This window comes from Dermochelys coriacea, chromosome 1 (genome assembly GCF_009764565.3).
Source record: "Dermochelys coriacea isolate rDerCor1 chromosome 1, rDerCor1.pri.v4, whole genome shotgun sequence".
In the NCBI taxonomy this organism is placed as follows: Eukaryota; Metazoa; Chordata; order Testudines; family Dermochelyidae; genus Dermochelys; species Dermochelys coriacea.
In genome coordinates this window covers 261,125,050-261,152,654 of record NC_050068.2, presented here as the reverse complement: position 1 = coordinate 261,152,654, position 27,605 = coordinate 261,125,050, and the positions used below count along the sequence as shown (strand labels likewise).

Here is a 27,605-nt window from a genome sequence, read left to right as displayed (position 1 = left end):
GATTTCGCTTGTGCTTTTTATGTAGCCGGTTGTAAAAGTAGGCAAATATCTAGATGAGTTGATATACTCCCTGGAAGACTTCTGTGTACACCCAGGGGTACAAATACCCCTGGTTGAGAACCACTGTTCTGCGGGATACACCCTCCTTAATCACTCAGAACAACGAGCAACATTTATTCAAAAAACTAATTGCAGCAACATACAAATGCACTACTGGGCTATGGCTCCTAAAGAAATTCCTATACTGAAGAAATGGCTAAACTAAATGGAAGAAATATAGAATCCGGAGCAAATCTCAACTTGAATCTTACAATTTTACAACTGTCTTGAGGACATACAGGCCCTAGGACCGGGGGCAGGAGGGAGGGGTGCAAACTACAGCCCTCGGGCCACATTCAGCCCTCCTGACGTTTTAGTCTGGCCCTCAAATTCCCACCGGCCCTCGAATTCCCACTGGGGAGTGGGGTTGGGGGCTTGCCCCGCTCCGCGTAGCTCTCAGAAGCAGCAGCATGTGTCCCCTGTCCGGCTCCTACACATGGGGGCAGCCAGGGGGCTCTGCACACTGCTCCCACCCCAATCACAGCCCCCACAGCTTCCATTGGCTGGGAACCGCGGCCAATGGGAGTTGCAGGGGCGGCGCCTGCGGATGGGGCAGTGCGCAGCAGATCCTCCTGACCGCGCCTACATGTAGGAGCTGGAGGGGAGACATGCTGCTGCTTCTGGGAGCTGCTTGAGGTAAGCGCTGCCAAGAGCCTGCACCCCAACCCCCTCCTGCGCCCCAACCCCTTGCCCCAGCCCTGATCCCCCTCCTGCCCTCCAAACCCCTCGGTCCCAGCTCAGAATACCTTCATGTACCCCCCAAACCCCTCATCCCCAATCCTACCCCAGAGCCTGCACCCCCAGCTGGAGTCCTCACCTGCTCCCGCACCCCAACCCCCAATTTTGTGAGCATTCATGGCCCGCCATACAATGTCCATATCCAGATGTGGCCCTCGGGCCAAAAAGTTTGCCCACCCTTGTTCTAGGAGATCCATTACTCTTCACTCAGTAGAACTATGAACAAACAATTTAGATTCTGTACTAAATCACAAATTTAAGATCCAACATTCCCAGGAACCACCTCTGTAAGGAAAAATCACACACCATTTTCTTGGATAACTATTTACTATGTGCCTGCATTCAAATATATTCACTAAAAGACCACTGCCTATCATGCTGACCAATGCCGTGTTATTGTTTACTTGTATTCCCTTGTCTGTCGGTATCCATCTGTTGTCTCTTGTCTTACACTTAGATTATAAATCCTTGGGGCAGGGGCCATCTTTTTGTACTGTGTTTGTATAGCTAGTAGCACAATGGGGTCCTGGTCCAAGAAAAAACAACAACATGTTAATTCATTCGGAGTAATTTACAGGTGGCTTATATCTCCCTGAAAAAGAAAGTTCTTACTTGAAGTTCTTAGATCTTATGTAACTTTATGGTCAGAGAAATGACTTAATACAAATTATCCTTTTTTCAAAAATAACTTTGAAATACAAAGTTTTATTTACAGATAGATACACAATCATCAACTCTGCAGTTACAGATACATGGGAAAATATAACTTTACAGGTGAATGTTATTCACAGCTAGTCATGTAGATTCCAAGTCCAAAGTTACTACCTGTAGCTATTGGTTGGCACAGCACCAAAGGCTTGTCTGGAATAATGTTATGTGTAACAGATTTAGAGTACAGGCTAAATGATTATCAGTTAGCACATTAGCAGCAATATAATGCATCTCCATATATCTTTAGTGAGCCTTTTTTCTAACAATTTATATTGTACTTGTCACTGAAGTATCTGTGATTTAACAAAATTATTATAATCAAAATATAGTAGATTCTTTTAAATAGGTATAGATTGATCTGTAAAACTCACTAAAAGCATCACTTTTTTTCCCTTGCTTATTTAAAAAAAACAAAACAAACACAACAGGTCAGCTAAGTTAGAAGCCTTTAAAGGGTCAAATTAATCCCTTGGATGCATGTACCCATCTCCCCTTGAAGGCAATGGGAGATGCACACATCCACTAGGGTGCACAATTTGGCCCTAATTAAGCAAGTCTTGCAACACCCACCTGAAAGAGGTAAGTAGATTTTGCAGAAGAGGAAAACAAAGCACAGAGAGGTATAGAAGGTTTTGCCAAAGGTCACACAAAATCAGCAGAGAGCTAGAAAGAGAATTCAGGAGTCCTGACTCCCAGTCCTATATGTTAATTGCTAGAGTCATGTGGCTGAGTTGGTGGAGAGACTGAGGGATCGATTAGAAAAGAGAAGCATGGGGATTAGGAAGTTAAATTTTGGAAAAAAGAAAGATAGAAAGCAAGCACAGGGAAAGGAGAGAACTAAATAAAAAAGTAACAACATACACTGGAAACAACAGAGGAGAAAAATACAGGGAGATCTACTTTAGAAGAGGAAAAAGACTGGAGTGAAGCAAAAGAATGTATAAATAAAACAAGGGATATGCATTGTAGTAAGTGATATTTTTCACAATGCATTAAATAGAAAGCTAATTGCCAAAATATGACCAATAAATAACCAAACACAGTATATATGTATTATAGATACATTTTTACCACTTTTTGAAATGGACTGAATGTTGAAAGGAAATGGAGAATTAGGATTCATCCTCTTCTCTAGAACCTGCAAATTCATTCATCTACCCTTGAAGGCAAGGGGTCACATTTATACCTGGGTCATAGATATCGTCAAAGACCTTTTTTTTAAAAAAATTAAAAACAAACAAACAAACTTGGAAATCACCAAAAGGCAGGTGACCTATATGTTCAAAAAAAAAAAAAACTTTCAAAGGGGAGACTACTGGAACCCCCTACCAGAGGTTATTTTTCTCTCTCTTAACAAGTTACAAAATACATTCTGGGCTGCTTGAGGGGCATTGGTGTGGTTGCCTGCACCTGCCATTCAAGCACTGGATGGGATTTTGACGGTCCCAGACACAGTTGTACACTAATGTACACATATTTGAACTAGAGAGACGGCAGCTCATCAGTGAAGACCAGTGCAATCAAGTTGATCTCAGGTAGAAGAACTGGGGGTAGGGTGTGGGGAAGGTAGAGTGGAAGTCTGGAGCTGAGAATCTGGGGGGGGGAAGGAGGGGTAGAGACCAGAAGGCTGAATGAATGGGCAGTCCAAACATGCGCTGAACCCAGTCAGTCCCCTCTCCCAACTACCAAACCCTGCTGTATGCCTTCAGATGACCCCTCCTTCCTATTGCCAATCTCTCTCAAACCTCCTAGAAAGAGAGCCTAACATATTCTCTTCCCTAGATGCTAAAACCCTTCTGCATCAATACAAAATACCCACAACCTGACCCCATCTTCCAGTCTCCCAAAACCCCTCTTGTCATTGCTCGACAGAAGCCCAAAACAACCCACTTGCCCCCTCTCCCAGACAAACTTTTGATCGTTTTCACTTCAAATCCATGTCTGAGTGGGCTGGTGTGAAATGGCCAGCAAAGGACAACGTGTGGCACCTGGCCCTCAGCCACTGCATCCTGTTCAAGGACCCGCAAGGAAGAAGGGGGGGCAGAGGGGGGAAGGTGCGCTACGGTCCTGCACGAGAACAGGAGTAGAGAGATCCGCCTCCTGCATTCTAGATCTTTAAATCAGCACTAACTAGAACAGACATTAACTATGTAAATAAATGGTTCTTCGCTTTCTAACAGTCATGTTACCTGAGCCATTAACAATCCAATTCCCTGTCCTAACTACAGAATCCCCACAGCAACAACTTCCATACCAACCTCCCACCCTCGCTGCCCTACAACCAGGTCCATTCACAGAAATATAGATCACTGCATGCCTATGGGGGAGAACGTTTCCTGAGGAACCCATGGAGGGTGTATAAGGCAGAGGAGAGCGATCACAGGCTGCGGCCACAGATCTGCTCGACATGATAGATTTCTTTGGGGCAGTCTGCAGACAGGATCAGGGGCACGTCCTCCGTCACCACAACGTCATCCTCAATGCGCACACCGAGGCCACGTAACCTCTCTGGGGCAGCCATGTCATCCTGGGGGATGTAGATGCCTGAGGGAAAGGAGGGAATAAAACCCCTCAGAAGAGCAGGGTGAGAAGATACTACAGAATGCTCCCCCCTTTCACTGGCTCACATGGTGATGAGGGCAGGGCTGTGCACTAAGCGATACTGGAGGGGTCAAACTGAAAGTTTTGTCAAGGAAAGTTTCTCTCATTCACCTCTGTTTGGGGCAGCTTCTAGAGGACGGGGAGGGAAGACAGCACTTCCCTGCTACATACAGACCCCCTGTATGTGAATATAAACCCTCACGCTTCCATTCAGCCTTTCTGCATTTCTTGATGTCAGTGCTGCCTATATGAGAAGGGACATTGACAGTGCTCTGGGCAATGGGGGAGAAGGGCAGAGAAAAGAAAGTCAGTGTCAGAGACCAGTTTCTATTTGAGGGCTGCGAGCCCGACTGTAACAATCTGAAGGAAAGCGTCACAGTAGAATGTTTACTTTGTAAAGATTAAGGAATATGCTTTGACAGCTCACCCTTGCAACTAGCTAGTTCTCATTATATGCTGGGAGGGCAATAATTCACTGTACTTTCCTAGTACAGTATGTGTTTTTAACTCCATTGTATAGCACCTCCAGCATTTTTGTTTGAATGTGCAGGGAGCTATGTAAAATTATATTATATCATCATCAATGTGACTTATTACTGAACCAGGGTTGAAAGGGTGTCCTTTTACCTGGCTCAATGGTTATCACCATGCCTGGCTGGAGTGGGAGTGATCGGGACATGTCTGGTGTGTCATGAACATCCATACCCAGGTAATGGCCCACATGATGCGGGCAGTACTTCTGAACAACCTAGCAGGAAGGAAAACACTGTTAGTACAGCCACTGAACCTAGCCCCTGATCCTCCATCCAAACACAGAATCATAGAAATGTAGGACTGGAAGGGACCTCAATAGGTCATCTAGTCCAGTCCCCTGCACTGAGGCAGGACTAAGTATTTTCTATTATAGGCCATCCCTGACAGATGTTTGTCTAACCCAGGGGTCGGCAACCTTTTAGAAGTGGTGTGCCGAGTCTTCATTTATTCACTTTAATTTAAGGTTTCGCGTGCAGGTAATACATTTTAACGTTTTTTAGAAGGTCTCTCTCCATAAATCCATATATTATATAACTAAACTATTGTCATATGTAAACAAGGTTTTCAAAATGTTTAAGAAGCTTCATTTAAAAATTAAATTAAAATGCTGATCTTATACTGCCAGCCCGCTCAGCCTGCTGCCAGCCTGGGGTTCCATTCACAAGGGGCCGGCAGCCAGAACCCCAGACCGGTAGTGGGCTGAGCGGGGACAGCGGCCGGGACACCAGACCAGACCAGCTGGCTCAGCCTGCTGCCACTCAGCCCACTGTCGGTCTGGGGTTCCATCCGCTGGCTCCTGCCGGCCAGGGTCCCAGCTGCTGGCCCCGCTCAGCCCGCTGCCGGTCTGGGGTCCTGGCCCTGTCCACATAGAGTAGGTACCTACCTTCTCCCGGGTTCTAGCCATTCTCTTCCTCTCTCTGCACTGAGAGGAGGGTGGGAGTGCACCGAGAACAGGGCTGGGGATGAAGGATCAGGCTGGGGGTTGGGGTGTAGGGTCTGGCCAGGAGCTAGAATGAGGGAGGGGGCTCGGGGTTGGGGTCTGGCAGACAGCAGTGTGCCATTAAAAATTGGCATGCATGCCATAGGTTGCCGACCCCTGGTCTAACCTGTTCTTAAAAACCTCCAGTGACAGAGATTTCACAACCTCCTTTGGTAATTTGTTCCAGTGCTTAGATATCCTTACAGATAGGAAGGTTTTCTTATGTCTAACCTGAACCTCCCCTGCTTCAATTTAAGGTCTTTCTGTCCTGTCCTCTCCTCAGTGGTTAAAGAAGAATTTAACACCCTCCTCTTTATAATAACCTTTTACATACTTGAAGACTGTTATTATGAAGAAAAGAGAGGGAGGGTGGGATGTATAGGAACAGGATGGCTTGTGCTTGTCATAAGACTGTGCTCATCAGTCTCATGCCCAAAGGATCACTGGGGACTTTCCTCCATTTCAGGTTAGCCTGCGGGGGAACTGGGTGCTCATGGAAACAAATGATGATTGCTGGCTTAAGCCAAGCCTACAGCAGGCAGCTTCCCGGCTCGACTCAATAGAGTAGCCAAATCTCTTCACTCCTGGCCTCCACACACTTCAGTCTTAGGCTCCCCAAAACAGCTCTGCCAATATAGTTCCGCTCTGACTTGCATCCCTTGAATACTCCAGGCCTGGACCACTCTCATCAACAGGGCCAGCAATTTGCAGCCAGCCGTGCTGTGATTTTGTGATGTGGATAAAATGTTCTCCAAGAACTAGGCTTAGAATGCTGTACAGGTTTCACTTCATCCCTCCCTACAATGTTTACCCCACTGCATTGGGTGACCATATTTACCTATGCTGAATACCGGACACCTGGTAAAATTACCCATATTCAAGCGAGTTCAATGGCTATCAGTCAGAACTATGCAGTACAAATGTTCAAATTAACATCAAGCTGACTGAGCCCCCGTTAAAAAAAAAAAAAACTCTGCGTAATTGGATTCTTTTTATTTACCTTATCTTTAAGGCTTTAGGGTTCACACAGAAAGGGGTGACACTCTCCCACCCCCCCCACACACTCCCATATAACTTCCTCATGTGGGGTGTGACCGACCAACCCAACCCTCTCTGCCCAGGGCTCTTCACCCTCTATGCCTGGCTGAGCCCCTGGGACTGACCCGCCTCTCCTGATACCTGGCACCACATCTTCCCGAGGCAAAAAGTGAGGGGGCACACAGGGTCACGTACCCTCCCTTCCCCAGATTTCTGCCAAGGCTCACAGAAGAATGTGGCCAGCAGCAGCCTTTTGGCACTCTACGGGAGGGAAGGGAAAGGAGCTGATCCCAGCCGCAGAGGATGATCTGGTCTGTGCCTTTGCAGAGCTCAACTCTTCCCCCCACCTGTTTGTGTCTGGAAGCAGTTTGTCCCTTCCTTCTCACACAGTGCAGAAAGGAAGTTAACACCTCCAGGCTGCTGCTGGCCACCGGCACCGACATAACCCAGCTGCCTCCTGTCCTCCCCACCCCGGCTACAGCACAGGCAGGAAGCGGTTGAGCCCTAAGCATGCCTTGTGCACCAGGGCCCTGGGAACTTGACAAGGCCCTGGGAACCTGGCCAGAGAGGTGGCTCAGCAGAGGAGGGTGCCGCGGGGACGGAGCAGCCCATGCTCCCTGGGGTCAGGAGCCAGGGCGGTGTGGGAGGAGGCAAGTGAAGAGGGTGCTAAGCCCCTGCCCAAGAGGCTGCTGTGGAGCCTGCAGGTTCAGGGCATGAACAGGCTGGAAATCACTTCTGCCCCGCCCCCCCCATTCCAGAGCTTAGATGAGGGGCAGAGGCACTTCCCATGCCAACACTGTGCAGGGCTTTGGCAAATGCAGGGCTCAGCTCCTCCTGGCCAGCGCCCTGGGCTGAAGAGGAAGGAGCCTGGTGTTGGTGAGCTGAGTACTCTGACCAGGTGCTGGTTGTCTGCACGGCACTGGGAGCAGGATGTGCCCCACCAGTGGAGATATGGAGGAGCAGCAGGTCTTGTGGGGGGGGGGGGGAGGGCGTGGGTAGAGGGGCGAAGCAGGGAGAGAACAGCAAGAGGGGGAGCACTTAAAGGGCTGATGGGTGATCAGAAGAGGTGACGTGTAACTGGCTGCCGCCTGGCACCTGCCCGCACAAACCAGCCACCGCAGTGCGCAGCCAGTGCCAGCTAGAAACGGGCCAGGGCCCTGCTGGCTGAGAGGTGGCATGCAGTGGTGGCTGCGTTGATGGACCAGCAGGGGGAGCGGCCTGCCCCACATGCTGCATCTTCGCCTTGCCACCAGCTTTGCACACCCACCCCCCATCATCGGCCACTAGATCACCCCACACTCACCGCTGATGGGCGGGCGGCTGGCGAGCAGAGATCTGGCCAGCAGCAGGACCCACCAGTACTCTGGGGGGTGGGGGGAAGAGAGACAGAAAATATGGGACGATTTGCCCATTTTTAAGGAAAAGTCGGGACACCTGCAGGAAGACTTAAATACGGGACTGTGTCCCTTTAAAAACAGGACATCTGGTCACCCTACCACTGCACCACACTAAACTCCTCCCACACCTAAGGATCTCATTGGAAGAAGGAATGAAAACATCTAATCCCACCTCCTGTTCCCCACCCCATCCCCTTTACATTTCTTGAGAACTGCTGATGCAATCTGATCTGGCTGCGCTGCCACCTGCTGAGAGAAACAGGCATTGCCTCCCCTTGCTTCACATTTTTATTGGACATGTTCCTGTCAGGGCTGTAACAACATGAGATAGCCATATAGTGAAGTGAGCCCTGAACCCAGGTCGCCAGGCTTGTGCATGGATTGCCATTCAGATTGTCTTTCCTGCAAGAAGATAAGGACCAGATCTGGTTTGGGGATGCCAGGGTGAAGAGAATTAAAGTACCTTGAAGAGGTGGTTCTCAGTGGTGCTTTTCTTTAGGATCCCCAGCTCTTTCAGCTTCTGTCCCATAAGGCTCAGCATGAGGCTGTAGATGTTCTCCAGGCTCACACCAGGAGAGCAGAGGCTCAGGCAGGACTTCTGGATCTCCAGGACAGCCTGGTACAGCTCTGCTTGGGGATCAGCAAACCTGAAAGCCAGGGGAAAGTGAAGGAGGTCACGTCTCAAATGGGAAGTTCCCAGGTCAGGCGCAGTTCCGAGTCAGGCGCAGCTCAGTGCTGAAGCACTGAGAAGAGAACACAGTGGCTGTCCCTATGAAAGGACACACAAGGTACTAATGAGGTCACCTCCTTCCCTGCTGCGGAGAGGGGACCCTTGGTTGGAATCCTTGGCATGAAGCTGAATAGGGCAAAGCTGCAGTTTGAAGGGACGGGTGTGAGCAAAGAGACACTGGAACCAACCCAACCATCACAGGCACACTTAACGGAACCTTCCTGACCTGAGACAGACAGCCACTCACACATGGACTAAACACCAGTTCCCTTACATCTCACTCACAGGCCCAGAGTCAACCCCTGCACAAGGAAAGGCAAGACCCATCTCTGTAATCTTAGATTTGTCTTGGTAGATACACTAAGAGGGGGAAATCAAAAAATAATACTCACCATGTACATTCTTATAGTGACTGATAAGGAAAGGCTGAGGCATACAGGTCCTCACCCTGAATGTTTGTTTTATGTAATTTTGGTTACTCTGAGATACTATAGTGATGCATGCACTAAAATACTTATGTAGACAGACATCGTGCACACACACACACTTATAGCTAATCACAGATTAATGCATCTATGCCCACACTCAACCACAATCCTCATGCTGTCTCAGAGGTAACGCATAGCACATTTCCATATACGGGCATCCTACCTGCCATTGATGGGCCAGGTACGAGTGATGTCACTTACGTAGCAGGAAGACTCACATCCACCATCCAGTAAGACCATTTCTCCATCCTGGAGAAGAAGAAATATACCATGGCTCAGGCCAGATGCTAATCTTCCTCTGTGAAAGGGGCTTCCTCTGTGAGAGGCTGACTCCTGCGACAAGGGGATTCTTTTCTGCAAAGATGGAGTGGAGACTGGACTCCTCTCACAGAAAAGCATTCCAGTTCCCCATGTTCAGAAAAGCAACTATGGCTGAATTGTTCAGTTACCCTGCCAGGTGGTCTTGAATGGTGCCAATACTTAGAAAGCCTGAGCTCCATTCCCCTGAACTATTCTGCACCCGAAGGAGCTATCTTTATTAAAACAGGCTGGCGTCCATGATCATCACTTTACACCAGTCAGTCTCCAATAGCGAGATCTCTTTCAACAGGAATTCTGTGATGATAATCAGGATTGAAAGGGTTTTACAGAGAAGGAGATGAGAAAGGATTTGTCCAGTGCCTCTTGTACATGGGCTTCAGAGAGGAAAAGGGACAGTTGAAGAGCTCTAGCCCAGGGAACCTTGTTACAAGATATCAGGAGACTCAACAGGCATATTCCCTCTCAGACAGAGCAGCATTGTGGGACTGAAGCCTTAAACAATTTCTGTTATCTTCACTGCTCTCTGCTGGGACTGGAACTGCCCACAGCAGTGCAGAGATAGATTCTGAGGTGCATCAGGTCATGGGAAGGCGAGACTTTAGGACACATTCACATCCACTTTACCTTCTATTCACTTTAGTCCAATTCAGCCAAATGGTTCCAGTGCCCATCAAATAGCTCTGTGTCTCCCACAGAAAGCAACCATATGCAAGCCCAGGATACAAGCATGGAGAAACTGCCGTGCCCTCCTTCCTTAAACAGGCTGCCAACCGTGCAATCAGTTCTGTAAAAACTTGGGGCCAAATTTTCTATCGACTTACACTAAGTATCATCCCAGCGACTTTACTGGCATTCCACAGCATGGCAGCCAGCACAGAACTTGGCCCCCTGACCATTGATCTCAGAGTCAATGGGAAGGTGTAGTTCTCTGTGCACTAGGGGAAAATCCATGAAGCAGAATCTCAGCAGCTAAACACCAGGAACATCTATCAGTATAGGTTGATAAATATTATGAACATTTACATTAGTAGTTTGGACTCACTGCTAGTCTTACTTTCCATTTGGACTCCATTTTAAACCTCTTGTAAGAAACTGGCTAAATTATTTTAGTTCAATGTGGGATGATCCCGATTGTTTTCTTGGGAATAATAAAATAAACTGAGTAAATGCTGGAGAATTTTTGTTTGCTGAAGACACTCAAGATCAGGGTTTGACTATCTTATAAATGTCCCTATCAAAGGGTGACACTGGCCCTTTAAGAAGGAAGAGGCCAGTGCGCCTGTAACTCATCTGCTGCTTCCCAGTTGGGATTAAGAGAAGGCACCTTGGCCATATCAATAGGGAGAAACTGAGAGGGTGGAAGAGTCAGTCAGGAAAAAAGGCCGGCAAGAGCTTCCTGAGAGTGAGAGCTTGGCAGGCGAGAACAGCCAGAGATCAAGAGGTCCCTGGAGGAGGCTCCTGGGGGAAGGCTGAAGGCAGGGGAGCAGCAAGAAGGGTTTGCTGGCTGACCTCCGCAAGCTAGAGATTCAGGGTCACAGGGCTGAAGGCTGGAAAGCAGCAGAGGGAGTTGTCTGATGACGTCTAACCTGGAGAGAAGGAGAGAGCCAGAGACAACTGAAGGCTGGGAGCACTGGTGGGCTCACCAACAGATGTCTCCACACTGAACAGCTGGAACTAGGGGGAGTCAGGGATGTTCCCCTGGTGAGGATGAACTCCTAGCAGAGAGGGTGTGGGGATTCCCACTGGAAAGAGTGGGTGGCTGTCCTGGCAAAAGGACAGGAGAGGATTGAAGAGCTTGGGATTTGAAGGATGATATACTGTGAGAAATGGAGGTCTTGGGACTTTTGGACTATTTGCACTGTTTTTGTAATAAGCCAGCCCCAAGGAGGAGGAGTATGAGGCGAGAGTGTCATGGCAGAGTTATTGGGGATTCTGAAGGAGGGGAAACTGAGACAGTTGCACCTGTTTGGCTGCCGGAGGATGCTCCAGGCAGGGCCACCGTCTGACAATCTCACTATGTAAACATCCTGTTCCTGTATTCTACAGACTGAGACAGTGACGACATTACTTAATTATTCTGTGAAGTAACACCAAGCCACTATGAAGAGAACCTAACAGTCTGAGATGCTAGGCTCTTTTAATGGACACAATTTTCATTCTATGGGAAGGAAAGTTTCTCTGGAACAAGAGGTCATTGTGGAGTCTAACTTGGGAGCAGCCACTCACACTTTAACATTATCAGTGGCAATTTTTGAGTTCATCTGAATTGGTGGGAATGGCATGCTTTGCACGGGTAGCTGACAAGGTGTTAACAGTACTACCTGGCACTGCCACCTCCTTCCTCCATTGTAAGGGGGGAACCTTCTCCAAAAGTTTAGATGAAATGGGGGATTTAATTCTAGAATGACAATCACATTTCCGCATAGGAAAGCCAAGTCCTCAAGAAGGAAGTGTCATGAGGAGTTAGGATTTTCCTCAGGGATGTCTTCCAAACTAGACACAATGTCATGCCAGTTGGCAAAAAGGTACATCTCAGAGGAAAAGAAAAGCAAATGTCTTGCTAATGATTGTATCCTCATGATAATCAGTTCTTCATAAAACTAATAAAAATGCTTTGAACTGGCTTTATCAGCAAGCGTCCGAGTTATGCTCGTAAGCCTGACCTTGACCAGCAGTGTAACAATGGAAGCCTTTTTTAACACAGTGACTGGTCTTATCATGGATGCATGTGTGTGAGAACAATATTTCAAGGACCCAACTAGCACTCTCTCTTCAACAAAAGATTAAGCCAGGAAGGAAGCTCACTCCTACATAAATGAGGAGGCAAGATAATAGGTTCTACTGAAAAGTGAGTCCTAGCTATAGTACAGTAATGTAGTAACCTCCTCCAGAGACTTGCATGAAGCTAAGACTATTTTGTCAGAATTGCGGGAGAAGGAGTCAATGGTTCGAAGTCCAGAAAACAAGGCAGACAGATTCACCAATAGCAAGTCAAAAAGACCCCAAATCATTTTTCCCTCCCTTCTCAGCCACGCTAAATGGATTTAATTGGACTTTTCTGTCATAAAAAGAGCATAAATTTGCTGCTGCAGCTTACTGTGCACCAAAGTAAAGCAAGACTGAAGAATTCAGGTGAGAGAGGAGGGGCCCTAGCATCCTTGTTACCACAACTTTGTCTTCAGTGTGACTGGTGCTATTCTCTCACTTTTACAATGTCAGAAGCCCATCCAGCATTCTAGACTGCTGCACGTGCACTACAGAAATGCATGATACAGGAGCAGATTTGCAATCCTATGAGAGATTTCAGAGTGGTAGCCATGTTTGTCTGTAACAGCAAAAACAACAAGAAGTCCTTGTGGCACCTTAGAGACGAACAAATGAGCTCAGCATCCTTTAGAAAATATGGCAATGGGTGCATTAAAAGATAGACAGTGAAAAGGTAAGGATGGATTTGAAGTTGGCCTTACTGCCAACAACTGTATTATGTTCTCATCTCCCATTGCTGTGTAAATATTCTTTCATTCCACCCCATTTGTTTCAGCACTATTCGTCACTACAGAGACAATGAGGGTACAGGTGGGCCTGGTGTAACCAGTGGTCAGGGGCTGGTAAATGGACACAGTATCAGTACACTGGAGTTTAAAAACATGGAAAGCATTTGATTTACCTTGATAAGCTGGTTGTTTTTTATATAGTGCAAGGTGTTGGACCTGTTGCCACCAGCGACCACAGGTGGGTAAGCCAAGATGTCAGCCCCTCGTGCCCGGCATTCAAATTCAAACTGGAACAATCAATTCAGAGAGAAGCCCATTAGTTCTGGCACAGTAAGCAACTGTGCTGGGCAACCATAGCTCCTGCCCCTACTGCCATTCTCTCTGTCTATGCAGAAGGCAGTAACCCAGAAGAAAATGAAACCAAAAACATCATTTTCTGAATGAAAACAGCCCAAGAGTTCCACAGAACAGCAGAAGATGACGCAGAATGATCATTTTTCACAGAAGTGTCTGGAACCCAGTGTTTGGTCTCATAGAAGATCTGTCTCTGTCCGAGTTCCAAAATGCTACACTAATGATGTTTTAATACATTTTTTGTGGGGATTTGTGCATTTTTAAAGCATTGTTCTCACTTCCCATACAACTTAGTAAATTTTTGAAGCTCTTCTTTATCTAGCTTTGGGAGGTGTTTTAATTCCAAAATACCAACTAATTTTTAGATCAATATCTATTTTTGTGACCCTGTCTCACTGCCTGATTAAGAGAGTGCCCCATCTTACGTCAGAGCAGAAGACGTCAGCAGATTCAGACAGGTTATGCTCAACTATTTGTGCCACAGTGATGAAAGAAATCCCTGCTCCTCACTTTCCTCCAATGCTGAAGTAGATAATAGAGTGAGGATGAATTTAGCTAATGTCCTCAGACATAAGAGCTAAACAAGTACCATTACCAAACAGCTTTTAAAATTTGCCAAGTTGTGTGGGACAAAATGTCCCACAATCTAAATGCTTTGGGTAGTGAATTGTATAGTACAGATCTGGGTGGAGGGTGGTTTTTTAAATTGCATCTTAAATTAAATCAGCTTCTTTAGGAGAAGTCTGCACTACTGATCAGCACAGACAGACCCCACTCAACTCAGACATCAAAGGCCACATCCTGCTTGTCTTGCTCAAAGAGGAAATCCTGCTAAAATTCCTAAAACTATTTAGATGAGAAAAGTAAGCAGGATTCAGTCCTCAATTTGTATTTTATAGGTATTTCTGAAAATGCTTCTGGGAAGCATTTGTTTCAGGGAAAGGTCTAATTTTTTTGAATGTATGTTAGAGGATTATTTCAGAGAAGATACTGTAATTTTGCATAGAATTCTGGCAGGCAGTTTGTAATTGTAATTATTTTGGGATGAATTTTGTACATATGTGGGAGGGCTAATAAACTAAACTGTAAAAAGATTTAAGATCACATCACTTGTTATTTGGGTGTATTCTGGGTTCAAATGCTAGAGAAAAGGCATTACCAGTGGACAAACTGGATATTCACTACATCTTGCAATGGGTAGGGAGGAGGTAAATATTCAGAATCCCTCAGGACTGAATCTAGTGTAAAAGCAGAAGTTTGTGGACGTTGGATCTTGGCACTGCTGGATAGTATACATCCAATATTAATCTCTCCAGACAAGCAAAGATAGCTGTACAGGCATAGAAATTTAGTTCTTAGCCAAAACAACAATAGGAAGTACATCAGTGTGGAGAGCAATGAAATCCTAAATGGGAAAGCCTTATTCCTCACTGATTGCTCTCTCCCTCCTTCTCCTACACATTTCTGGCTCTTCTCTGACCTTTCCCCCTTAGTGACACCCTATATTACAATCATTAGGATGCAGACTACATCTGACATTAATAGTTAACAATACCTTAAAGAACACTAATGCCTCCTCTCTATACTATACTGTACTAACCCCATTAGTAGTTCCACATAATTGACAAAAGTCAGATGGCCATGATCTATCACTTGCTTTTCATACCTTGCACAAGAAAGGGAGAATGGAAGAGCCCGTGGATCTTCACTAAAGCCTCAGACACAATCACAGAATTCCCTATTCATCACTCCAACAATTTTCCACTTATGCTGACTTTCGTCCAGTCTCACATTACTTAGATAAAGTATATTATGACATTCTCATCATGCACACTCCCAATTCACCTATACCCATATGTACTGTGAGTTCTCTTCTCTACAGCACACACCACAGGCTCTGGATTCAGCCTCCATTTTTTATTTTCTTTTTTATTTTCTTCTCTCTGTCTCCTTTATTTGTTTCTATTTCTTTATTCATTGCATCTTTTTGTCCTTTTCTCCCCTTATTGCTGCTTCCCTCACTACCACGCTGACTAGCATCTCATCCCAACCCCCCAGGTGGGAAAGTCACACCCAGGAATACTCTCTGCTCTGCTACAATACTTGTTGCACTTTTAAAGGAATGGGATAGGCTGCTGTAGCTTCAATGACAATTTTTATGAAACATATGAGAGGTTCTGAAAAATGCATGATGCAGTTTATAGAATGTGCGGCGCTTCCTAACACAAGTATTTTTTTAAAGCACCTTTTAAATTTGCAGTAAGCCTTCCAGAAGCTGCAGCCCCATTCATCTTGCTCTTCTGAAGCAAAGGTACTGACACAGAGAGCCTTCTGAGAAAGATGTATAACCCACACTGGCAGTGTCAGTTACTGTCTAGTGGTTAGTCCACATAAGAGGTTAAGAGTTTACTACAGCTATCAGCTTAGGGAGTTACTCCTTTAGCTCAATGGGTAAAAAAAATCCAGCTTTTAGTACCAAAGGTCCTGGGTTGAAAGCCTGCTGATGGCCCATGGTACACTTCAAAATGTTCTGCTGCCATAATTCAAAAGCGTAGGCTTGACAGAGCTGCAGCTGTTGGGGAATGTCATAGGCGTGTCAAAGGAACCAGAAAAGTTGGGTGAGAAGGGGCTTGGGTTCCACTCACAGCTCTGCACTCCTATCAGCCATAGGCAGCTCTCAGATCCTTTTACTCTTCCTGGAGAAATAAACAATACACAGCCCTCTGTACCTCCCCAGAACCATCCACAGCCCAACAAGATACTGACCTTAGCATACAGAAATGCTTCATCCACTGGGGATTTGCTGGCAAACATTGTCTCTATAAAAGCCTGTCAAACAACAATATAGACCTTTCATTAGCATGGGATTTGAAGCTGAGGGAAGAGTCTCCTTTGACTTCACTTTCCTTGACAAAAATATTCAAGGTTATGAAGGATGTAAAGGAAACTGGACAGTCCCTCCTTCTCACCCTGGTCTGTAATACAAGAACCAGAGGAAAGTAGCAAAAGAAGGGGAAAGAATAGCATGAGGAAGCAGGGGAGAGGGTGGGAGCACCAAAAAATATCCTTGTTCTGGAGTGGATACCATTTTTAAAGGACATCAGATATGTAACAACTCCTTGGTTGTCTTGACTGGAATTATGTCAAGGTTGAGCACTCTAGCAGTTCAAGCAGCAGGCCTCATACTCCTTGTGATATGGGGGAGGGAAGTAGAGTATGGTTAACGGAGAGAGGTGAAGAAATTGTGCCTCCATGAAGGGAAATCAGGCAAGACTAAAGTTACCACTCCAGCCTAGCTGAATTCGACCCAGTTTCCTTTTACATGAGCGTACCAGTCCATGCTACCCCACGCTTTGTTTCCTTGATGGGTTCACATCCCATACCTCTGATGTCACCCTTCCGGCAACCTTCATCCTCTCGATCTCTGCAAGAGATTTGATCATCCGGAGTTGTTGCACTAGATGATGAATAGACCGGATGCAGTTTTTGCTCCCAGCTTTGATCTCGGCCAGAGGCTGCAGGTAGTCAGAGTGGAGCTGTGTGTGCACTGGCTTTGCAGAATCATACCAAACCATGTTCGATTCACCTGAGACACACAAAACAAAACAAAAGACACAGATTAAGATTAAAGACGTTTTGTGATCACTGTATGAGTGAACTCCTCCTAGACAAGAAAAAGTTGAAGATGTGACATGTCATCTGAAAGGTAATTTCCCCTAGATTTGTAATATGGCCTCAGACCTGACATGTGACCTCAGTGTAACACGATATTAATGATCTCCTTATATCTTAGCGGGTGAGTAATATGCAAGTAAACAAGTCTATCTGGGTTTTGTAAATTTAATAATAGTTTATGAAATTAAAAGAATACACATAATAAGTAAATATCCATTTCTATAAATATTAGTTATTTTCCCCACATACATTTCCTCTTCAGAGCAAAAGCTGCACTAGTGGGATAAAGTAAAGTGGGGGAAAATGTTTCATGACAAAAACATAACCTTGCAAGATTGCATAATGAGAATTTAGATTCCAGAGCTTAGATGGCCTGTTTGATCCCAAAGGAGAACCCATAAGACAAATCCACTCTTGTTCATGACCACCTGGGACAGGGGTCAATAGCAATTATGTTTTGGGATGGATTGTTTGGAAATGCCCTGTCTCTGGCCTTCAACTGAAGTGAAGTTCTTCAGGAAGAATGTAATTATCCACATTGAAATCTGCCTAGAACATAGGGATCAGCAGCACTCCATTCTTGAAATGGGATTTTTTTAAATGACAATGAGAAGTCAGGACCTCACATTTTCATCTCTGCATGTCCAGCAATTCAGCAACCCCCTTGATTAATTCCAAAAAAGTACTTTTCATTTTAAAGCATATTTTCTGTAAATAATGTAGAATAATAAATAGTTTTTAAAAGTTCATCCTTAATAGAGCTAGCAATTATGGAAAATGAAACCATCCAGTTACACTAGACAGGATAAAAAAAATACAAGGGAGATAAACGCTTGTGCTTTGGGGCACAAGGGAGGTCTACAACAAATTTTCCCTCTGGGCAGTTTATTCTATGATAGTCCACTATGGGGTATATTGCACCTCCCTTTGCAGCATCTGGTATTGGCCGCTGTCAATGGACCAGATGGACAACTAGGCTGACTCCTGGGTTCCATTTTTCTTCTTTTGTTTTTTTCAGGTTTTTTAAACATAATGTTATATACAGAGAAAAAGAAAGAGGAGAGGTTAAGATGGGGTGGAACACCCCTTACCTTCATCAGAACATTTCTGTAGAGACCCCAGAAGACACTAACAAAAACCATTTGCTTAAGAGAAATAGTCATCTAATACAGGGGTTTTCAAACCTTTTTCTTTCTGCAGCCCCCCTCAACATGCTATAAAAACTCCAAGGCCCAGCAGGGAGGACTTGGGGCTCCAGGCAAGGGGTGGGACCCTGGGGTGTAGGCATAATTTGACTTGTTTTGGAGGGACAAGGGCCAGTGGGGCTTGGGCCATCTCTGCACAGCAGGGTTCAGGGAGAAAGTGCCACCTCCACTCCCTGACTCGCCTCACCAGGCCACCCATCTGTCTGGGATGTAGAGGGGATGCAACCAAAAAAATATAACTCAAATGGGGAACTCAGCTCAAAGTCTGAAAACCACTCAGGGTTCAGGCAGGTGGTAGCTAGGGGCTATTTGCAGGCAGGGGGAGGCTCAGAGTCTAGGCAGGGGGCAGCCGGGGCTGTGTACAGGCAGGGGTAGCTCAGGTTGCAGGGAGAGGAGTAGCTAGGAACTGTGTGCAGGCAGGAGGTAGCTCAGAGTGCAGGCAGGGGGTAGTTGGGCGGCTCTTACCAGCTGCATGAGCAGTCAAAGGGGGCTGGGAGCTGAGGAGAAGCTACAACCCCAGGCACCAGCAGCAGACGGGGAAATGCCACAGCTGCCCACTCCATACCATCACCAGCCACAGAAGTAGCTGTCCCACCCTGCCTGGCTCTGGCTTCCTGCCTACTACCTGGTCAGAGGGCAGGACCTGAGGAGGGCTGGGGTAGAGGATGTGTGTGGGGGGAGGGGAGCTGCTCCCAGGACTGCCCCACTCTGGGTAAGGCATTGCGGTTTGGGAGGACAACAACCTTGTGCCATCCCAACTCTTCTCATGGACACAGGGCTTCAGCCCCGCTGCTCCCAGCTTCAGCTGGGGTGGGGAGGGGGGAGCTTGGGGTTTCAGCCCCAGGGTGGGGCTCCCGGCTTCAGCCCCACCATTCATGGCTTCAGGCCCCGGGGGGGAGAGGGGCAGGGATCGGGGTCACTGGGTTTCAGCCATGGGTCCCCATGGTCCCCCTGAAAAGGCTCACAGACTGCCAGGGGGCCGCAGAACCCCAGTTGAAAACCAGTGCTCTAACAAAGGTGGAGCAAAAGTGTACTTAATATATTTGGGCACATTTTGGGGAGGTTAAGACAGGAGATTGTCTAACAAGAGTGATCTTTTATAAGCTTCACTGTATAATAGAATCTTGTATGATGCAGCAAATATACCACACAATCCAGGAAATGAAGAATTGTGAAGATAGGTTTGTGTATCACCACATATGGTTTTTAAAGTGAATTTAATGCAGGTGAAGATGCTGGGCTGAGAGCCATTAGACATTGGAGTCCTCTAGTAAAAGATCAATACAGTATGGGCAGCAGCAGTGCAAGCTTTCCCACAGGCAATATCTGTGCTACCGTACTGCCCCGGCAACATGGAAGGGCCACATTTAAGGAAGAGGAGGAAGGTCAGTCTCTGTGGCCCAGTGAATACTTAACTTCTCTTGACACTGACAACAAAGGACCAATTAGTACCACTTGTGTGTTCAGTGATATCAGTTCAGTAGTACTGGATACAGACAACTAATCCACAAGCCATTAAAGAGCCACAGACACAGGTTTTTCTCTGTCACTACCAAACTGGGGACAGATTACAACCCATAGCTTAGACGTGAAAAATCTCTTTCCATTCCCAGTGTTATGTGCCTCCCAATACGGGATCTGGTTGGAACCAGTGACAGAGAATGCTTCCCAATCTTGGGTCATCCAGTCCCTTTAACCTGGGTTCCATCTCATCTCGTTTCCATTACCTTTCAGTTTAGTTACCAGGTGTCTAATCTCCTCTATGGGGTAAGCTTCATCCACTCCTGTCAAAGCTACTGCCCCATCAGTGCCTGATCGTGGCCCATCCCACAGCTCTCGGCTTGGATCTCGCCGTGGTACAAAGAGCATGGCCTTGTGGGATGGCAGTGCCTTGCCAGGCAAACTCTGCAGCACCAGGATGCTGTCAGGTTCCTGGAACCCACACAGATACAGGAAGTTGGTGTCCTGGTGGAAGGTGTATGGGATGTCATTGCTCATGTAGTAGGTGGGGTTGGATAGCAGAATCACTGTGTGGTCCACCCCACCCCACTCTTGTGCCTCTTTCTTGATCAAAGTCATCAGCTTGTGTCGGCGTAGAGCATATTCCACCTGTGACAATCCCGGTGTTACCTCCCCTATGAATGAAAAACAAAATGGATGAAGTAACATTCTGATCTCATAATCACCTTCTCGCTATCCTACTCAGGGCTCTCCTTAAAACTCCATGCTAACTCGCTAACCTCATACCCCCCCATTCCATGGCTCTCCCACTCCCCTGATCTTTCTGACCTCAGAATCCACTTTCCTCTGCTCTCCATCCTGCCTCTTTGACCTCAGATATCCACATTCTTGGTTCACTCTGTTCCTACACTGTGCAGGGAAAAAGATTCTTTTTTAAACCAATTAACTTTTCTGCTTTAAACTTCTGGCAAAGATTTTGATCAAGCAGCCTTAGACAAAAACCCAAAGTATTCTGGGCGCAAACTAAAGCCAGACAACAACTACTGGGTGGGGGAGGGGAGGAAGCGGTGGCAAAGCAAGCTAAACTTTAACCCTGTTGGAAACCATCAGCTTTTATGGCATCTGGACATTGAACAGAAGACTGTGGTGCTAAGTCTAGTGTTAATTTCAGCAGATAAGGTTGTATTTGGACAGACATTCTGGTGCCATGTCAAGTCATATATTAGTTACTTCTAAAGTGTAAAAGGCAAAGTCAGTTTTATAGGTACCACATGAGATCAGAGACGGAGAGATTGTCCTTGAATATTTAACCAATCAAGGGGCTCAATTTAGAAACAAGCCAAGCCTTCCAGGATGATGTCAGACTATTTGACTGAGCAAAGAAAACTCCTCCATAAAAGACCTAATTTCTCCCAGTGATTAATAAGGTGGGATCTTTTGAACATGTAAAGGAGCTACATTTCCAATGATACAAATTGTCTCTTGGGACTTCACATTTTACCATCCTTCACTAGCAAAGAATAAGAAGTACAGAGAACAAGAGATTGTCACTGAAACCCGAAACCAGAGGGAGGACACAAGAACAGCCTAAGTATTTTAAAAATACTGGAGACTAGTTTAACTATGATTTAAACCAAAGGTGCGTAAACTACAGCCCACAGGCCACATCTGGCCCACGGGACCCTCCTGCCCAGCCCCTGAGCTCCTGGCCTGGGAGGCTCACCCCAGGCCCCTCCCCTGCTGTTCCCTCTCCCCTGCAGTCTCAGCTTGCTGCGCCGCCAGCGCAATGCTCTGGGCAGCTGGGCAGCACAGTTGCAGAGCTGCGGCCTGACCCGGTGCTCTGGGCGGTGCAGCCGTAACGCCACCAGCCATCGGTACTACAGGCAGCGCGGTAAGGGGGCAGGGGTGTGGATAGGGGTCGGGGCAGTCAGAGAGCGGGGAATTGGGGGGTTGGATAGGGCAGGGATCCCGGGGAGGGCAGTCGAAGGGGGGGTAGGATGGGGCGGCAGGGGGCAGTCAGGGGTGGGGGGTCCGGAGGTGGTCAGGGGAGATGGAGCAGAGGGGTGGATGGGGCAGGAGTCCCTGGGGAGCCTGCAGGGGGCGAGAAGTGGGGGGGTCAGATAGGAGGCGGGGGCTGGGCCACGCCTGGCTGTTTGGGGAGACACAGCCTCTCTTAACCAGCCCTCCATACAATTTTGGAAACCCGATGCGGCCCTCAGGCCAAAAAGTTTGCCCGCCCCTGATTTAAACTAACATTATTCAAGTCTTAAAGGGTATTTTGGTTAATGTCCTTCCTATTTTGAAATATATATATTTTTCATATTCTAATTGCTATACTATACTGATCTATACTATAATGACTCAATGATTAAAATTCCAACTCATTTTGAGGTATAAGCTCACTCCTCAGCCTCCTTCAACAACTGCTTTCTAAAAAAAAATTTGCATTTGTGGTTTCTAACCAGAGGAGAATTTGGGGGAATTTATTTTTCTGAGGAAAGGGACTTTGAAAAATTAGTGTTTCACTTTCATTAAATTCTAACTTAAAAAAAAATAAAAACATATCTTAAAACCTGTTTGGTCTAAGAAACTTAGTTTGATTCTATAGCTCTAGAAGAGGCAAAGGGCACAGATCTATTTCTTGTATGGTCAGATGCTGAATTCTGGAGTTATCCACTATGGAATTTTGAAATTCTGAATGCTCCATCTCATTCCAGTGGGCTTCATACATGTCACTGCAAGTCTAGTGACATTTAAAAGTTGTTTGTAGAGGCTGGTGCAATTTGGGAGTTCCACTGGCATTATGGCTGTGCCAACAGAGTTTGTAAACTCTTTTAGCCTTAACTATTCATTTTTAGGCTTTCAGAATGACTGCAAATGTTCAATTATTATTTTAAATAAATCAATACCCATTTACAATCCTAGCTGTTTTAATAAGTTTTATGAATTCTTAACTAGTCGATAAACTTATTTTTCCCCCAATACCAGCCTTGATTATGTGGGAACTGTTAACCAATTACAGAATTCTTAGCTTTATACATAATCTCTTTTCTAGATTGTATGTAATAAATTAAAAATATATTTTTACTCTTATAAATCTGCTTAATGCCTTATTTCTTTGACTTACTCACTTTCACTGATTTCCAGCCCACCTTTCTGATCTCACAATGGTGCACCAACTTAATCTATTCTCCTGTTCCCTACTGTACCTCTCTAATTTTAGAGTCACCTATGCCTGTGTCTTCCTTCTACACACCCCTCTATAATTGGGGGAGAGGAGGGAAGTGCTCTTTAAATGTGTGCTGTCCTATTTAATCTGGAATTCTGCTTCCCAACCCCTTCTACTGAGCCATATCCCCTCTTTAAATCTCAATTCTTAAAACCTTCTTTTTCTCTTTGATTCACAGAGTATTGTCTATGAAACATTTTTGTGATACAGAGTGCGCAAAGAACTCTAAAAATGAATTAGATTATATTGGCAGGGTAGCCAGCTAAGGAAGTGTCACTGACAGAAACGGTCTATAGTTCTTGTGTCTGTGGCAAGAGAAAGACTGCATCAGCAAGGAAAATAAATCTGTAATGTGTGAATCTAGGGATTAGGGTATAGGAACCTAGCCTCTCTCTGGAATCAGATGCGGTCTCAGAATAGAGAATTCCACAAGGAATAAAATTACTGGAATAAAGTAAATATAAATGATAGTACCAAGCTGCAGACCCCTTTATATGATGCGGGCAACTAAGGTACTTTCTCAGAGAAACATACGAAGAATGCCACTGGTTAACTACCAACGGCTCAGGATCCTTACCTGGTTTGAGAAGGTGTGGATGTGTGAAGGAGCTGGGCTGTCCCAGGTACCTGTTTGGAATCTTCCTCTGCTGGGCAGGCTGGATGGATAATCTCCGAAAGAAACAGGACTTGCATCCTAAAGCAAAAGAAATGCACAGTATGAAGATGAAAGACCTTTCCAAGTATCATACAGCAAATTTACATACCCTCTAAAGATCTGACTCTTAGCTCTGTTCATCCCACTTTTCTTGCAATGATAACTCTCCTTAACTTTTCAACTTGTTGCTCGCATAGTTGACTATAAAACTATTAAAATACAAACTCAAATAATGATTTACAGATGAAATAAATATAGCAGTTATAACCATGGACTAGGATGAATAAATTACGTAAAGTTAAGGTACATTGGAATTGACAAACCAGTGACTGCATGCTTGAAAGAGGAGAGTTGTGCTGGTTTGTGTGTGATTAATCTCCTCTATCTGTGCATGATGCCATGTAGGGAAAATGAAATGTTTAATTTACCCACAAAAAAAATTGCACTAGCGCCAACACAGTCAACCAACCTCCCCCACCACCACCATCCTCCCAATATACTTTGATCATGTACTCAAGGTCCACCTTATGGGAGGAAAAGGGTAGTTAGTTTTTATGGCCTTTGCAATCAATCTTTGTATGGAGACTGCCAACGAAAGGGCAGCGAGTGTCATTGTGATATTTGTTGTGATAGACGTATTCATATGTAGGTTGCCTCAGAGTCTCCTCTTAGTACTAAATTAAGTTATTTACTATCATCCTAAACTGAATTGGAACTAGTCATTCAGAAGTGAAAGTCTCCATAGCCTATCCCAATCGCAAGAGCCAGTCACACTGGCAAAACAGACAACTACAATAAGAACTAGCTGTGTGCAGAGAGGTTGGGGAACTGCATAAGAAGAGAGAGAAATAAGAACATGATAACTTTAATATCACTGAATATCCCTTATCTATTTATCCTCAAAACAACTTTCTAGATTTGGATTTTTAATTATTATTTTAGCAAGTCTGTATACTACAGTCTTTCACTACTGGATAACTACTGTGGTGCCCGGCTACAGGACTGCCAAATGCTAGTTGGGACTTAACTAAATAATTGAACTCCCCAGTCACAGCCACCTCCTGCACCCAGCAACTAGACTCTCTGACCTTAATTCTCCTTTACATCACTCAGGCTTGAGCTACACCACAGAGTCGAAGTAAGGCATTTTACGTCAACCTAATTATGTCAGTGTCTACACTACAGCCTTGCTCCTGCTGACGTAAGTGCCCTACTACACAGACATCATAACTCCACCTCCACGAGAGACATAGGGCTTAGTTAGTGTCTACACAGACACTGCCAATTACTTATATCGACTGCTGGCTGTCATTCTTGTCAATTTTACCACTCCATGGAACAGTGAAATTGACAAGAAAGCTGGGCTGTCACCATGGGGCATGTGGGAGCTCCAGCTAGAGGCCAATTGCCCCCCAGCCTCCCCACTCGCAGCCAGATTGCATCCACCCTGCTTCTGACAGCCCACCCAGTGGCTCCCTGTAGAGAGCCTGGGAACCACCTGGACTCCAGGTGCAGAGCTTCCCGCCAGGAGCAGCCAGAATCCTGGCAGCAGGGAGCTGAGGGCCCAGGGTGAGCAGGAGCAGGAGCTGAGAGCTAGGGCGGGGAGGCTCCTAGCAGGGAGCTGCCTGTGGAGCTGAGAGCCCAGGCTCTCAGCCCCCCACACTGCCCCCTTAAGTCAGGGAATTGCTTCTGATGGGGATGCACACTACTGAGAGAAGGAGGGTAGTGTGGACATGAACCACCGCAGTAATGACTGGTGGTTGTAAGTTAACCTAGCATAGGTGGATGTAAGCTTCTAGTGTAGACATGTCCTCATGCAGTGCCCATTATAAGGTCCTTTTATATTGCCAGAGTAGTATAAAGGAACCTGGTTGTGGCCTGGTCTACACTTAAAATGTAGGTTCACAAAACTACAACGCTCAGGGGTCTGAAAAATCCAGACCCAAGCACCATAGCTATGCTGACCGAATCCCTCATGTAGATGCAGCTAAGTCAACAGAAGAATGCTTCCATCAACCTAGCTAGCCTTGCTCAGGGGGGGACGGGACCCCATGTGTTTCCTACAACAATGAATTAACACCTTCTCTCACTGTAGACGGTGTCTACACCATGGGGTTATGCCATTGTAGCTACACCACTATACTCCCCACCGCACAGATGTGGTCTACGTCTACACTACAAATTCTACCTTAACATAGCTATGCTGGAATAGCCCCCTAGAGCAGTACTGAGTCGCAGAATGTAAGGCGCCAGGTTGCGGCAGCTCTGGTCAGCACCGCCAACTGGGCCGTTAAGAGTCCCATCAGTGGTGCTGCCTGGCTAAGGCAGGCTAGTCCCTACCTGTTCTGACACTGTGCTGCACCCTGGAAGAAAAGCTTTTGTTTTTTCAATTGGACTTATTCCTCCAGTCTTTGGAAATTAAATACTGCTTCATTGTGCAAGTGGGAGTAACAGGAAGCAAAGCTAACTAGTCTTTCTTCATTCTCCAAGCTAAGAACAAAGGCCCAGATCCTCAAAGGTTTCAATGGGAGTTAGGCCCCTAAGTACCTTTGAGGATCTGGACCTATATGTACATAAATATAAAGCATAAAGGGGGGAACACAAAAATTTGACTTTTAAAATCTTTCAGTTTTACTAATTTAAGATTCTTTCCTTATCTATGTTACTAAATACATTTTTCAAAAATATGATTCTTGCCCTGCCAGCAGCCTGTTAGTGCTTGGAAAGTGCTTTGACCCTTTTATGCGCGTGCTGTATAAGTAAGGCCTGGATCCCTCAAGGAGCTCTGTGCAACTGCAGGAGTATGACAAAAACTGATACTTGGTTTTAACCGTCTTCTAAAATGGGAAGTAAAATACATTTTTAAACAGCTTTCAACCACACTTTGTTTTGTATTGCAGTGGATATCCTAGCTTTACAAACCTTGGAATTTTCAACTTTGAAAGCAGGAGTGAGGTACATGTATTTTCCTTAACGTCAATTTTACCAATAAAAAGAAAACAAATATTTGACTCACATTATTTGTCACAAAAAGGGAATTAACATGTGCGTTATAGACATCTTGAACATCTGGTAAATACATCTGGTGATTATTATTTCTAATTCCCCCCCCCGGTCTATTTTACACTTTATCATGATAATCTAATTAGTTGAACTGGGTTATTAAAGATACAGTGGAAAGGCCAAATAGTCTCTAGGTCCCTAAATGCATGGAGGAAAAAAGGTGGCGGCAGTGGGAAGACAGACACGGGCCATCGAGCGAGGAAGCGGGCACCTCGCAGCAGTGAGTGCCAGGTCCCCAGGGGGGGAAGAGATTGGCCATTAGAAGGAATTAAAGTCTCTGACCTGAGAAGCTGCACAAGACCTTCACAGCCGGGATAAGCCTCTGAACTGGGAGCCACAGCATGGCTGCGCCCCGCGCAGGGACCGAGCTAGTGCAGGGTGCCTGGTTCTGCACGGAAACCAGCGCCCCACATCCTCTGCTCTACTGCGGCTGCCATCCCCACCCCCACGCATGGCCGCGCTCCCAGCCGCCTCGCATAGACCGCTTACACACTGCGGGGCCTTCTGAGCCGACAACCCCGGATGATTACGTCATCCGCAAGCGCCCATTCCCCGGCGTGTTCCAAGCCTTAGGTGGCCACACAAACCGCCGCCGGTCTATGAAGGAGGTGCCTCAGGCGATGCCTAGGGGCTACCCGGCCAACACCGAGCAGGGTCTTGGGTGACTCGAGGAGGCGGCTGATGACGTAACAGAGGGGAAGGAGGGGTGTCGGACGGGCGCGTAACGGACAGTCACACGTCCCATTCTAGAAGGTTCCGGCAACCGCGTCGCGGGGCCGAGAGGCGGGGCTTCAGCGGGGGCGGGGGGCTGCGGACCCTGGAGGCGGAGCCGC

General features: G+C 46.2%; 1 protein-coding gene across 3 annotated transcripts; it reads right to left on the bottom strand.

Annotated features, from left to right (window-relative positions):
* Positions 1–1,814: 1,814 nt before the first annotated feature.
* Positions 1,815–27,530, bottom strand: XPNPEP3 (X-prolyl aminopeptidase 3). Of its 3 annotated transcripts, none has more exons than XM_038391059.2 (10): positions 27,055–27,530; positions 23,632–23,748; positions 20,092–20,499; positions 16,868–17,070; positions 16,251–16,313; positions 13,304–13,417; positions 9,479–9,564; positions 8,561–8,744; positions 4,777–4,897; positions 1,815–4,092 (listed from the first exon to the last, which is right to left on the bottom strand). In XM_038391059.2, exons 1-10 carry the CDS (start codon positions 27,113–27,115, stop codon positions 3,926–3,928), a joined length of 1,524 nt encoding a protein of 507 aa, XP_038246987.1. In that variant the 5' UTR covers positions 27,116–27,530; the 3' UTR covers positions 1,815–3,925. The 3 variants fall into 3 exon arrangements, with proteins under 3 accessions (XP_038246987.1, XP_038246995.1, XP_043358087.1); XM_038391067.2 differs by having other exon boundaries at positions 27,262–27,466; XM_043502152.1 differs by lacking the exons at positions 1,815–4,092; positions 4,777–4,897 and adding an exon at positions 6,719–8,063 and having other exon boundaries at positions 27,055–27,255.
* Between the last annotated feature and the right edge of the window lie 75 nt (positions 27,531–27,605).